The sequence below is a fragment of the Microtus oregoni genome, unplaced genomic scaffold (assembly GCF_018167655.1).
Source record: "Microtus oregoni isolate MIOR12 unplaced genomic scaffold, Mior012 000007F_ref0000211, whole genome shotgun sequence".
Taxonomy (NCBI): Eukaryota; Metazoa; Chordata; class Mammalia; order Rodentia; family Cricetidae; genus Microtus; species Microtus oregoni.
The window spans coordinates 43,869,898-43,885,131 of NW_024543066.1; the positions used below are offsets into that span (position 1 = coordinate 43,869,898).

At 48.6% G+C, this 15,234-nt stretch overlaps 1 protein-coding gene across 16 annotated transcripts in view; it reads left to right on the forward strand.

The window, feature by feature from the left end:
- Trerf1 (transcriptional regulating factor 1) overlaps positions 1-15,234 on the forward strand; it is a 222,217-nt gene that overhangs the window by 166,055 nt on the left and 40,928 nt on the right. For all 16 annotated transcript variants that reach the window (XM_041655764.1, XM_041655765.1, XM_041655766.1 and 13 more), the window contains one exon: positions 12,841-14,510. In XM_041655764.1, the coding sequence (XP_041511698.1) occupies positions 13,086-14,510 (1,425 nt within the window). In that variant the 5' untranslated portion in view covers positions 12,841-13,085. The remainder of the gene's footprint in view (positions 1-12,840; positions 14,511-15,234) is intronic.

Here is a 15,234-nt window from a genome sequence, read left to right on the forward strand (position 1 = left end):
CGCCGAGATTACATGGATTTAGTCAGGCTCTTTCCTAAGAAACTTTTACTTCAGTTATTTGCATGTGTAAAACTTCAAAGACGTCCAAAGAGAACACACGATTTTGGGGGGTCACAGAGAGTCTCTGGGACAAAACCCAGAGCTCCATGCTCTATCCCGGTGCCCCTCTAGTCACCTCACATCCACTCTATGCCTGTGGCCCCAACCAACCAACCTGGTACTGGCCACCTGCGGAGAAGAGCCACTTGTGAGCGTGTGGAGGCCAGAGTCCGGCCTCAGCTGTCTTCCTCTATAACTCCATGTGCACTTTTGAAATGGGGTCTTCCCACTGAGCCTGGATCTCACTGTTTCAACTAGACCAGCTCATCAGCAAGTCGCTGTCTGTGTTCCCTCCTCAGCCTTGGGGTGCAGTCTCATGCCACCACGGAGAACTTGACTGTGGAGGGGATCCGAACTCGGGCCCCAGTTCATGCTTGGACACTAAGCACCTTCCCCTCTGGGCATCTCTCTAGCCCTCTGGTTTGAGTTTTTGACAAAAAGTGCTCAGGTCTTCCAGGATGGCCTTGAACCCATGAACCCAGCATATAGCCAAGGATGGCCTCAAACTCTTGGTCCCCTTGCCTCTGCCTCCCAAGTTCAGTTAGCAAATGCCAGCGTTCCCTAGACTGAGGAAAGATGGCACTGGCAGTGAGTACAAGAGGTTTCCACACAGAGCAGGAGCCGGGAAGCTATGCCCAGCCTGTCTACTTGGCGGGCTCCCGGCTGATTCCTAGGGATTCAGAGAAGCAATGATGTCAGTGAACTAGAGCACAGAGAGATCAGTGTCCCTCAGAGTGACCGAAAGCCAGCCTCAAACCCTGGGCGGAGAGGAGCAGGGCCGGGAAGGAAGAGGCTCACCCCAGATACTCCACCGGGGAAGATTTAGACACTAACCACCAATCTGTAATCGGGTTACTGGGTTGTAAAATACCCTCTAGCCTTACTTAGGAGACTAATCAGAAAGCATTTAGGATCTCGACATCCTCTGCTCAAAAAAAAACAAAAACGACAAGCCCACGTCCTGAAGAACCCCCCTCCTGTAGCTGCTGCATCCTGGAAGGGGGTGGGGTGGAGAGAGAGAATCCCAGAGGGATCTAAGTTAAGCATCCCTAAAAGCCAGCAGGAAGATTTGCCTAAAGAGTAAGCCAAAGCCCTTTGGGGAACTATGTATACAGTCTATAAATGATGGCCCTGGCCGGAAAAGGAAAGGCTTCTTGGATTTTCTCCCTCAAACAAGCCGTGGTGGTCTGGCAGGGGCAGGGTGTTACCCCTTCTGAATTGTAAGCAAACAAGTCCTACAGAGACTTCAGCCAAAGTCAACTTCCTCCCCTCGTGTGCCTGTCTGTCTCTGGCTCAAAGGCTGGCCCCAAGACACATGTCCTCCTTGCAGACTGTACCCCCATCTCCTGGTGCCCTGAGCTGGGGGTGAGGGAAAATGCTGGAGACAAGGGCCAGGCTGTGGCTTGGGTCAGGTCTAAACACACCTATTCCTGTGCTGTCAGTTAGCTAAAGAGGTGTGTGTGTGTGTGTGTGTGTGTGTGTGTGTGTGTGTATGCCAGAGAATGCTACACATCCTCATCCTGCTCTCTCAAAACTTTGGATTCCATCGTCTGTACCACATAAATGAGGGATGGTGCTGTAATCACAGTATTCGGGAAGTGAAGTCAGAGGTCAGCTTGCACTAGAGACTGTTTTAAATAAAAGTAGTTGTTAGACAAGCCTTTAATCCCAGTACTCGGGAGGCAGAGGCAGGCAGATCTCTGTGAGTTCTAGGCCACCCTGGGCTACATAATAAGACCCTCTCTCTGTAAAGTTTTTTTCCTTGTCATAAGAAAATTAGAGGAGCCAGGCAGTGGTGGCTCATGCCTTTAATTCCAGCACTCGAGAGGCAGAGGCAGGTGGATCTCTGTGAGTTCAAGACCAGCCTGGTCTACAAGAGCTAGTTCCAGGACAGGCTCCAAAGCTACAGAGAAACCCTATCTCGAAAATCGGAAAAAAAAAAAAAAAAAAAAGGAAAAAGAAAGAAAGAAAATTAGAGAAGATTCCAGTTCCAGGATCCATAAGTATAAGTATAACCCTCATGGGGCCAGGTCTTGACTCGTTTGTGCTGGAGCATGCTCACACCCACCCAGTCTGCGACCACTTTCATGATATGTTTACACTGTTCTAACAGGCAGCACATAGTACTTAGTAGCTGCTTCTCTCTGTGCAAGTGTGCCGGCTCCTACGAGGCCTCTGCAGAGCCTCGCTGTGGTCGTCAGCGCTCCGTGATTCTGGTGTGTTGGGGCCCTTGGCCCTCCAGGAAACAGAAGACATTCATTGCTCAGTCCATGTCAAAGGCTAGCCTCTAGGGATGAAGTGACCACAACAGCTACCATTTTGGTTCTGCAAGTGTTCACTGGGTACAGGTGAGGACCCAGTCACAGAGACGAGATGCCTCTGGATGACTGGCAGAGAAGCCATGGGTTGTCTGTCCGAGTCTGTGTGATAAGATGGAGTGTGGAGGTGGAACTGAGTTCTGAGCGGTCATTTATCTGTCTGGCCCACTCCGGGGCACCTGAGTCTTGTCTGTGGCACTGAACTGGCAGAAGAAATATGTAAGTAGTGGTGTCGCTCATGCGTTAAAATGCGTCTGGTGCCAGTTACTCGGAAGAATAGGGACACCCTTAGCAAAGCTCTTATCTCATTAGAAAAATCATAAGGTAACAAAAGCAATACAAAAATTATCTTAAAGTAAATAAAAAGGAAAAAGAATCCGGTGACATCCTTGGCGTTCTAGCAGCTTTACGATTGACAAGCCAGTTGATGAGCAGTGTCCGGGTTTTCAATGATACGTGTAAGATGACAGTTTACCAGGATGCCGACCTGGGGGCCTAGCACGCCACCGTTTGTGTCCGTGGAGCTGTGTATAGCTGGTGCCCAGGATGTGTCGGATCCTGAATGTTCTGGGAGGGATTCAGGGTAGCCAGAGACTGAAGCAGGAGACGCTGTTCATAAACTCTGAATTTTTGCTATGGTTTTTCACTGCATTTTCCAGCATTGAGTTGGGATCGTATGTACTCTTCTGTCTGTTGTTTTCAGCCGGTGAATAGACATTCAGATAAATACACGCATAGCAGGCAAAGTAAGTAGTGTGTGGTGTTGCCGTGGCCTCCCTGTGCTGCGCGGAGCAAATATTCATGGTGGCCATGAGCCAGGCACTGTGCCAGTCCCAGAGGGCACATCTCTGGGTCTCAGTTTCTCTATCTGTATTGTGCAGAGACCAGATGACCCCTGAGACTGTGTGTGACCTTCAACTTGAGCAGACAGGAGACACACCAGGAAGTCTCATTAGGACACAGATTGACTTGGTGGCTACCCGTCTATAACCCCAGCACTTGGAAGGTAGAGGCAGAGGATAAAGAGTTCAAGGTCGTTGGCTGCATAGCAAGTTTGAGACAGGCCTGGACCTGATACTCTTTCTTAGTACAACAGAAAAAGATCGGGACTGCTGGGTCCTGCCCAAAGTTTCTGAGCTTTGGGTCTGTGTGTAGCCAGAGCACAGGTGGTGCTGATGTTGCGGGCATCCCAGGAACTGAGGTCACCAGAGGTCCACCTAGGGCCTGTGCTTATATAAGCCACAGTCCCGCTCTGGGTATGCGGAGGAATGGAGAATCTCTTCCTCCAGCTGAGAATGCAGAGCCAGCCCTCTCTCTCCCCAGCACGTCAGGCGAGCTTCACAGCGACAGAAGCAACATGATCCGGCTTCCTTCCATACCGTGTATACATGTCTGTGGTGAGCAACATGTGTACAGGTGTCTGCCTAAATACATGTATGTGCACCGTGAGGCCAGGTGAGGATGTTGGGTCCCCTGGAACTGAAGCTATAGACAGCTGCGAGCCACCACGTGGGCGCTGTGAGCAGAACCCTGCAAGGGCAGCCAGGGCCTCTAACCACTCAGCACTTTCCCCCTTTTTTTAAAAATTACATTTTATTTATGTATGTACTTGTGCATGCATGCTCTTGTGGAAGTCAGAACACAACTTGGAGAGCTGGTTCTCATTCAACCTCGTGGGCCCCAGGGACTGAACTCAGGACAACAGGCTTGGCAGTAAGTGCCTTTGCCCTCTGAGCCATCTCCCCAGCCCTATTGGCGAGTCTCTGATGAGGATGTGATGCCTGCTTATATGGCTTTATCCGTGTTGCTCCCTTCTCTGGAATGCTCTTCTAGGTCCCCTTCCCCACTTTAAGTCCTGTTTGTCTATGGAGAAATCTGATTTTTTCTAGTGTCTGTGCAACCTCTTGTCTTAACTCAGGGAGACTGGGTCATCATTAGGACTTTCTCTTATTCATTGGCACAGTCTACAGTAGGATGGTTTTCTGTGGATAAATAAGAAAGGGGTCCAGAGGAGGGGCACGGGGAGTGTTCTTAGAAAGGGTTAGGCAGAGCTGAGATTCCAGAGACACCAAACAGGCGGCTAGGTGAGAAAACAGGAGAGGAACGAGTTCTCCAGCTGTGAGATAAAGGGTGTGCAAATCGAGTACAGCAAACTCCAGGAACTGAGAACCGACCAGAACTGGTGGGGTAGGGAAGTCGGACCGGAGAAACGAGTAAGGAAGGAAGAGATGAGTGTGGACCTGGGGCGGGCTGTGCGGAGCCTGGCAACCTTGGTAAGTTTTAGTTATAATTTAAAAACCGGCGGGGGAGGGGGGGAGAGAGAGAGAGAGAGAGAGAGAGAGAGAGAGAGAGAGAGACCTTCATGAGCCACTTTGGGGGAGCTGGGAAAGAGAGAGGGGAACAGACGGAGCTCGCTTTTAAAGGGGGCTTAGTGCATGTGCACAGTGACCATAGGACCCTGGACTGGCCAAGTATCTGCCTGAATGCTGACACCGTGTGCACTCAGGGGATGCTCTCCGTGGCTACAGCCAAGGACTCTGGGAGCAGGCTAGTGGGATGCCTGAAATACTCTCAATCACAGGCACGTAGGAAGTGGTTATTGTTGGTGACGTGTCCTGCTAGGTCACCAAGGGCAGGCCAGCATAATGCCTGAATGCTAACAATGCCTGTTTAAATTGTGGGATGAGGTGATGGATCAGTTACTGCCAGAGACCTGCTTCAGCAGGAGGTTCAGGTTCCGAAGAGAATGTGGGAGTCAGCGGGTGCAGGGGCATGGGGGACAGGCAGGAACTGAGGGAGAATCAGGATGGCTGCCAGCAGTATTTAACTGAAGAAACTGCACTTTTTTTTTATTTTTATTTTTGGTTTTTCAAGACAGAGCTTCCATGTGTAGCTTTGGATCCTGTCCTGGCCTTGATCATAGAGCTCTGCCTGCCTCTGCCTCCCAAGTACAAGGCTTAAAGGCGTGTGCACCATCACTGACTGAGAGACTACACATTCTATACTCTCTAGTTGCACCTGGGATTAAATGGGAGACAAGAGTCATGTGAGCTGGGCTGTAACTTGAGGTCGGCTAAGGAAGCTAGCCTTGACTTTGACAATAGATACCAGTCCTACGTTAATGGAGGACAATAAATTCCGGGGGGGGGGGGGAATGAATGGAGACCCTTATTAACCCAAATGCCTGACCTTGGAGAAGGACTTCTGGGGAGCAGACTCTTACCCTACAGTCTCATACTTAGTCTTACCGTATGGGCCTGTACCTCTCACCCCTAAAAGGGAAGGACCTGATGTCTAACTCTTTTTCCCATTATACTGGACCATTCTGATTTCTCTGTATTTGTTAACTGAACTCTTGCCTTTAATGGTGTCAGGCTCTGGATCTGAATTGTAGACATTTTGTCCTTGGAATCAGGTGTGTCTAGTAAATCTCTAACTTTCTTGATCTTAGTGTGATTGAAAAGTTGTTGCGGGCCCAGTAGACCTCTCCACCAACACAATAATCCGAATCAGGCCAAATCAAACCGAATTAGAAAAGCCCAGGTTTAATGGATGCCAGTGCTCCCCGGGGGTGGACTTCCAGTCTCCTAGGAGACTGGAAACCATGTTTGTTCTCTGGGGGGGGGGAGCAGTTTAAATACCCTGTGGGAGTGGTCTTGAGTATCTTTGGGGAGGGGTCACTGTTTGGCAGGCTTTCTTGGGGACTGAGGCAACTCCCAGGGGAGGGGGCTTGGGATGGAACTTTCCACTGAAACATTTCAGACTTTTTGGATATATGGATGCCAGGGGCTGAGGTAAAAAACATTCCATATTCTTTGGGTATAGGGGTGCCAGGGGTGGGGTGAAGCCTTATCTGTCTCCTCCAATGAGGGCACAAGGCTCTGAGGGCAGGACATTACAGGAGTGGTTCTACTGTGTCTCTCCTCCATGCTCACGCTTACATGGGTTCGAGTCTTTGGCAGAATGCAGCTAGGTCAGTGCTTTCTGGTTGGTGTACACACCAGACCCTGACCAGATCTGGACCCCTTGATAAAATGTAATTTCTGTTTGAGGGTGTATCCCAGTTTAATCCTGCTGCTGTGATCAAATTCCCCAACGATGAGCAAGTCACAGGAGATGGAGAGATGGCTCAGCTCCTCACACTGGCTGCCCTTCCAGAAGAGCTGGACTCAATTCCCACCACCCACATGGCTGCTCTCAATTGTAAAGGTTTAAGTAAAATGCTGCAGGTCCCCGAGTGGTGGCAGTGGGCAGCGGGCCATGAGACCACGATGCAGGTCCCTGAGCGGAGGCAGGCAGTGGGCAGTGGGTCCTGAAACCACGGCAGGCCATGAAGGCAGCTGGGTCCCCGGCAGGAAGCTGTGTGGTGGTTGAGAGACTGAGCCAGATAGGCACACCATAAAGAGTGAAGATGGCTATTTATTTAGTGGGTTATAGAAGGGAAGAGAAAAGGGGGAAGAGCAGAGAGAGAGGGAGGGGAAGGGGAGAAGTGGAGGGAAGGAAGAGACAGAAGCTGCCTCTTAGAGAGAGATGGAAAGGAAGGGACTAAGGCTGGAAGCTGAAGATCAGTTTGCCTCAGCAGACAGGGGAGGGAGTGGGCGTGGCTTCTCTCTTAAAGAAACAGGACAAACCATTACATCAACCATCTGTAACTCTAATCCCATGGGATCCAGTGCTCTCTTCTGGCCTCCACAGGCAACGCACACATGGTGCCCAAACGTACACGCAGGGAAAACACTCATGCATAAAATAAAAATAAAAATAAAGGGAAAAAATTGCTTGAGCAACTTCTATTTTTGTTTTTGTTTTTTGTTTTTTGGTTTTTGGTTTTTCTGTGGCTTTGGAGCCTGTCCTGGAACTAGCTCTGTAGACCAGGCTGGTCTCGAACTCACAGAGATCCGCCTGCCTCTGCTTCCTGAGTGCTGGGATTAAAGGTGTGCGCCACCACTGCCCGGCTTGAGCAACTTCTGAAGAAAAGTGTTTGTTTTAGTTCACAATTCCAGATTACAGGCCATCACTGGAGAAATCGCAGTGGAGGAGCTGGAGACAGCTGGTCATATGACATCCAGTCAAGAGCATACGTGCTTATGTGTTCTGGCATGGTCGCCCTCCTCCTGATTTCTCCATGCTTATGCAGTTCAGGAGCCCCTGCCTAAAGAATGGTGCTGCCCACAGTGGTCTGGGTCCCCCCACATCAGTTCATTAAGACAGCCCTGCGTAGACATGCCCACAGACAGCCCAGTGTAGACAATCCCTCACTGACCCTCTCTTCCCAGGTACCGCTCAATTGTGTCAAGTTGACTGTGAGAACGAACCATCATAGTGGGTCTGGGCAAAGCCCTGGTTGTCAGCGCCTAACTAGCACCCCAGTGATGTAGGCCATCTTTTGAGCAGTGAGGGACCCACCTTCTTAAACATGTTGCCTCGTTAGCAGCACCTGTGTGCATCTGCTTGTAGTGGGAGCTGCTCAACCTCTCAGACCCGAAATAATCACACAGAAACTATATTATTTGCAATACTGTTTGGCCAATAGCTTAAGCGTATTTCTAGCTTACTCTTATATTTTAAATTAACCCATTTCTATTAATTGTACATCACCACGAGGTTGTGGCCTACCGGCAAAGTTTTGGCAGGCTTAGTGCAGCATCTGTTGCCCAGCAGCGGCTACTTGACTTCCCCTGACTCTGCCTACTCTCTCCTCCTCTATCAGCTTGGAACTCCCACCTTGCCCTATTCTGCTAAGCCACTGGCCAAAACATTTATTCATTCACCAATAAAAGCAACACATAGACAGAAGGACTTTCCACACCATTTCCCCTTTTTTTGTTGTTTAAAAAAAAAGGAAGGTTTTAACTTTAACATAGTAAAATTACATATAACAAAACAGTTATCTAGCAAGAATTATAGTTACAATATTTATATCTATTTTATCTTTTATCATAACTAAGGAAAACTTTAATTATAGCTATCTATTCTTCAACTCCATCAAAGACTCCAGAAGGATATAATATTACCTAAGTAAACAGGAAGTGCGTTGTTAGCAGCTTCCAAAACTCTAGAAATGACAGAGACATCTCGCTGCCTGGACAGTCACCCAATGTTCTTCTGTATTGTTGGAGCATCCATATTTACTCTACAGGCCCATAGTATCTGGCAGACTTTCCCATGAAGCAGGAAATTTCAAAGACAGTTCCACTTATATTGGCAGTTTGTCAGTCACTTTCTTCTGTGTCCTGCAGAATGTCTGGCAGTTTCTTTCATGTGGCAGGAACCGTGAAGGACCATCTCACCTTTAGGCAATTTCAGCAGTCATTTTTCTGTGGATCTTGCATGTCCAGTTCATACAGCATAACATCAAGCAGTCCAGGCAAGAGCACTTTCTTGCCCAAATGGCTAACAAACTCCATAAGGAGCCTCTTCAATGCCCATCTTCCTCTTGAAGTAATTGCTGCTGCCAGGCACAGATGTGTCTCATTGTCATGAAAAGTCCTAAGTTCTTAAACATTGTAAATGACATATTTTGTAGTCTTTGAAAGGTTTGAAGAATGCCTATCCATCTGAAATACATCTCTGTACATCTAGAAAACTTAACTAACATGACTGCAACCTTAGCTATTATAGATAACTATCTATTAACCTGTATTTTAAATTATACTTTATGTTTTTAAATGAGTTGCACAAACACAATACCTTAATCAAGACTAAAAATATACATATAACAAAATTGATCTAAAATATGTATCAATAGACCAAGATTCAAACCAGTGCAAAGTATTCATATCTATAGGATATCCCCTTTAAAATGTAAACCAACATTTATAAACAATATTTGGGAATTTGGGCATATTTCTCTCTAAACTGCTTCCTGCTTTTTGAAGTAATTTTTGGGGGTGTTCAGGGCAACCTTTCGGGTGGTCTAGGTTCATCAAACCACATTATTCAGAAGAAATCCATAGGTTCTTATCTTCTGCGGAAATAAAAGAAGAACCTCTTTTCCAAAGCAACAAATACTTAGACCCAAATTTTGAAGTCAAGATATCTTTAAAATATATATGTTGGTTTAGCTTAGCAGCCCTTACAACGAAATATCTCTCTGTACTTAGCTCCTTTACAGTCAAAAAATTCAAAGAAAACACAATAATATACATAATCCTGCTAATCCACTGGCTGAAAAAGATTTATTCATTAACCAATAAAAGCAACACAGAAGGACTTCCCACACCATCTATTGAGGATCCTTCAGTGGCTGGCTTCCCCTCTCTTTCCATGCCACCTCAAATTCAGGGTCAACTTCAGGTGTCTCTCCTTAAAAATCCTCCTAACTTAAGTTGGTAAAACTCCTTTTTCTTAGTTTTTTAGATAGGACCTCGTGTAGCCCAGAGTGGCCTTCAACGCCTCCTGATTCCCCTGTCTCTGAGCACTGGGTAACAGGCATGTATCACCACAAACAGCTCAGTGTTTTGTAGAGCTCCTCGCCCACTTGCTCATGCTCAGTGTGTGTCCACAGTTTCGATCATGTTTGCAGATGTGATTTCCAACGTGGTATAAATATTGATGTTTTCAAGTGCCACTATGACATCACTTTTAAGTTTATCCCATGGAATCTAAACATCCTAGCGATCCAGTACCCACCCATGACTCATTTAAAAATACACACACACTGTATCCTCTGCTTTTCCTTGAAATTTTATTTGTCTTTCACTTCCTCAGGAATTTATGTGTGATGTATCTTTAGGTTTACAGCTCTCTCACTTGTGTCCTCATCCTATTTGTCTGAAACAACTTAGCTGACATTTTTCATTTCCTGAATCATGAAGTTACAAGTTTCTTCTGGTTTGAGTTATAATTATAAATTTTAATAGTGCACAATTGATCAAACCACACAAATGTATAACGGATGAATAAATAATAAACAGTAAAAGTAAAATCATGTTGAAAATGTACCTCAGGACAGTGGTACTGAATGCCTTTTCAGATAATCTCTTCACTACGCTGGAATGTAGCTCAGTTACTGTTTGCTCGTGCGCATGAGGCCCAAGGTTTGATCCCCACACTCTGTAAGGCAGGGGTCCACACTCCTATAACCCCAGCACTCAGGAGGGAGAGTAAAGAGGATCAGAAACCAAAGGTTATCCTCAGCTACAAGGCAAGCTTAAGGCCAGCCTGGGCTACATAAAACAGTGGGGAGGCAGCTTAGTGGTTAAGAGCACTTCCTGCTCTTCCAGAAAATTAGATCAGTTCCCAGCACCCATGCTGGGGCCTGATACTCACTCACACCCCTACCCCCTCCTTCAGCTCCAGGGGATCTGATACCTTCTGGCTTACCCACATTTGTGTGTGCACGATCACATGCTTACATAAATAAGAAATAATTGCCGGGCAGCAGTGGTGCACACCTTTAATCCCAGCACTCAGGAGGCAGAGATGGGAGGATCTCTGGGAGTTCAAGGCCAGCCTGGTCTACAGAGCGAGTTCTAGGACAGGCTCCAAAGCTACAGAAGAAAAAAAAAACCTGTCTCGAAAAACCAAAATATAAATAATAATAATAATTTTGAAGTCTAAGGAGATTATTTATTGCCAGTGTGAGACCAGGACCAGCATTTTCCATCTATCCAGTCATAAGCACAGAAAGCCATTGTTCATACTTGATAGGAGGAACATGGGGTTTTATCTTAAAAACAAAACAATGAAGGAAAACCTCAGTGCTGGAGAGATGGCTCAGTGGTTAAAAGCACTTGCTGCTCTTCCATGGGACTCAGGTGTAGTTCCTGGCACCCACATCAGGTGACTCACTCTCTGTTTCTATGCCCCTCTCTCTTCTCTCCTCTCCTCTCCCCTCCTTCGTCCCTCCCTCCCTCCCTCTCTCTCCTCTCCCCTCCCCTCCCCTCCCTCCCTCCCTCTCATCTCCAGGGACCCAGTGCTCTCTGGCCTCAGCAAGCACTATACACATATGATACACATAAATGCATGCAGCCACACACACATGTATAAATTTAAGAATGAGAGAATAAGTCTAAAAAACCAAACAACTCATTGCCGTTCAATGTGGTGCCAGAAACCCAGCCCCCCTCCCCCATCCCATCCCTTCCCCCGTCCACCCCCCCCCCCGGCCCCCCTGCATGTGGCCATTCTGTTAAGGACCTGTGTTGTTAAGTCACCAGGTTGCTCAGTTCTTTGGTCTGCTTCTGAATTCTATACCAAAAATCACACTGTGACCTATTACCCAAAATATCTATTTAATTATTTATCCTAGAACTTCCTTTTAAATCTTATTATTGTGTGGATGCTTTTGGGAATGGCTGTGCATGCTGTGGTAGGGGTGTTGGAGTCAGAAGAGTCATAGAACTTCCTTTGGGATTTTTTTTTTAAGATTTTATGTGTGTGTATAATGTGTGCAAGTGCCCTAGGAGGCCAGAAAAGGGCATCAGATTCCCCTGGAGGTGGAGTCACAGGAGGCTCTAAACTTCCTGCCTTGGGTGCTGGCAACTGAACTCAGGTTCTTTTGCAAGAATGGGGAATGCTCTTTACCCACTGAGCCATCTCTCCAGCCTCACGGAACTTAATATGAAAAGAATTAGAAACAAAAAAGAGGGCCTGTGAGGTGCCTCAGCAGGTACAGGAACTTGCAGCCAAAGCCTGATGATCCAAGTTCAATCCCCAGAACCCATAAGGTGGGAGGAGAGAGCTGACTTCCATACGTGCTGCGGCACAGGAGCGCTTGAATGCTCACACACACACACACACAATGAGTAAAAAAATAAGTAAATGATGAACCCCGTTGACATTTGCGGGAGCGGGTGAAGTTTTACCTTTTCGGAAAGCAGGGAGGCAGATGGGAAAGAGCCAGTTCTAGAAGAGCACCTTGCGGGAGTCTAAGAACTGCCCCCTTAGAGTCTGGGGTGCAGTGTTTGTAAAGCTCAGACTCTAAGCTCAGAGATTCCCAGCCATTTGAAAATGACTGAAGAACTGGAATCGAAGGCTTGGAAGGTGGCTCACTTGCTGTACAAACATGAGGACCTGAGTTAAAATCTCCAGCACCCATAGGAAAGCTAGGTGTGGCTATCTGGCTGTACCTCCACACTGGGTGTGGCATAGGGAGGGGGATCACTGGGGCTTCTGGCCACTAGTCTAGCACCAGGTTCATTGAGAGAGCTTGGAATAAATAAGGTGGGAGGTGATGGAGCCAGACATCTGGTATCCTCCTCTGATCCGCACATGGGAGAGTACACACGACATGGTACTCCTGCGGAGATCAGAGTACAGGTGGCAGGAGTCATCGGGCTTAGCAGCAGCTGCCTTGATCTGCTGCTGACCCAATGCACCAGCCCTCCCTGCACTCACCTTTGTAAGTAATCACAATATATATTGTGGCTTGTCAAGAAACATCCACGGGTAATTCTGACCTTTGCATCCTATCTTCCAGGTGTGAACGGCATTTCCCCACCACGGTGGTGTCTGGTCCATACCTCAGCCCGGGGGAGGATGTAGACACCTCGGCTCTGCAGATGAGTGGTTCAAACCGGCACGAACCCCTGCCTCCAGCCCCCCTCACAGACATGTCGGCCGTGGAGTAGGCTGGACACTTTCTCTCATCTTCTCAGGGTTTCAGGATTTTTTTATTTTCTTCATTTCCTTTTTTTTTTTTCCTGTGGCTGAACATTCATAATCATGGGGGACCAGCAGTTGTACAAGACCAACCATGTGGCCCACAGCGGTGAGAACCTCTTCTACCAACAGCCACCTCTTGGTGTCCACAGCGGGCTGAACCACAGCTATGGGAGTACAATCTCGGGGGCTGGAATGGATGCCCCGCAGGCCTCGCCCATCTCGCCTCACTTCCCTCAAGATACTCGGGATAGTTTGGGCTTGCCGATTGGCTCCAAAAACCTTGGCCAAATGGATACCTCCAGGCAGGGAGGATGGGGAAGCCATGCAGGTCCTGGGAACCACGTCCAGCTTCGTAGCAACTTGGCCAACTCAAACATGATGTGGGGGTCGCCGGCCCAGGTAGAGCCCACTGATGGCTACCAGTACACTTATTCCCAGGCCAGCGAGATCCGGACCCAGAAACTCACCAGTGGTGTTTTACACAAGCTGGACTCTTTCACCCAGGTGTTTGCCAACCAAAACCTGCGAATTCAGGTCAACAATATGGCCCAGGTGCTGCACACTCAGTCAGCAGTGATGGATGGAGCCTCGGACAGCGCTCTTCGCCAGCTGCTCTCGCAGAAGCCCATGGAGCCCTCAGCATCAGCTATAGGGTCTCGCTACCAGCAGGTGCCCCAGCAGCCTCACCCTGGTTTCACAGGTGGACTGCCCAAACCAGCCCTTCCGGTCGGGCAGCATGCTCCCCAAGGGCACCTGTATTATGACTACCAGCAGCCCCTGGCCCAGATGTCAATGCAAGGAGGACAGCCACTGCAAGCCCCTCAGGTGCTGTCCAGCCATATGCAACCAATGCAGCAGCACCAGTATTACCCACAGCCGCCGTCTCAGCAGCAGCAAGCCGGACTGCAGCGGATCTCGATGCAGGAAATGCAGCAGCAACCGCAGCAACAGATTCGCCCCTCACAGCCTCAGCAGCAGCAGCTCCAGCTGCAGCAGCGGCAGGGTTCACTGCAGATACCTCAGTATTATCAGCCCCAACCCATGATGCAACACTTGCAAGAGCAGCAGCAGCCCCCGATGCCCCTGCAGCCCCCTTCCTATCACAGGGACCCTCATCAGTATACCCCGGAGCAGGCACATGCGGTCCAGCTGATCCAGCTGGGCTCTATGCCTCAGTATTACTATCAGGAGCCTCAACAGCCCTATAGCCACCCCCTCTATCAGCAGAGCCACCTGTCCCAGCACCAGCAGCGTGAAGACAGTCAGTTGAAGACATACTCTAGCGACAGGCAGACTCCAGCTATGCTGAGCTCCCACGGGGACATGGGACCCCCAGATACAGGGGTGGTAGACCCAGCAAGCTCAGAAATGACCCGAGTCAGCAGTACCCTTCCTCACCAACCGCTCCTGTCCCCCAGTGGAATCCACCTCAACAACGTGGGGCCCCAGCATCAACAACCGTCTCCCAGTGCGATGTGGCCCCAGGTACCTCAGAGTCAAGCTCTCTCCCCTTATCTGCATGTGCAACAGGCTTTGCCAGGCATGAGTCTCAGCAGTGCCCAGTTCTCTCTCCAGCCTTCATCCTTTCTGCTCTTCATGTGTTTCACAAATGTTAACCGACTTATGCCAGGCACTATCTGTGCCAGGTATTGGGATGCAGAATCAGTATGGATCCAGCCCGTGGCCCTGGGGATTTGTCATCTCATTAAGGAGATGACAGACACTGTAGTTCATCCTAAATGGTTGATGTGATGATCCAGCCTAGAGTCAGTTCAGTCACAGGCTGCAGGGCAGAACTTGGCTTCTGTGCTTACAATCCCGGCCCCCAGGAGGCAGAGACCAGGGGGATCCCTGGGGCTCACTGACCAGCTTGCCTAGCTGATGTACAGAGTCCAAGCCAGTAAGAAACCCTGTCTCAGAAATAACAAACTGAGCTGTCATGATGGCTCAGTGGGTCAAGGTCTTGTTGCCATGCCTGAAGACCTGAGCTCCACCCCCCAAGATCCACATGGAGGAAGGAGAGTACAGACCCCCACAGTTGTGTTTTGACCGCCACACGCATGCTGTGGCACACAAAGTCACACATGGTACATAAATAAATGCGATAAAATTAGCCATGTGGACAGAGCCTGGAGAACAACAGCCGAAACTGACCTCTGGCTCCGCTCATATGCCCACATGTGTGTACATAATCATACATAACCACAGG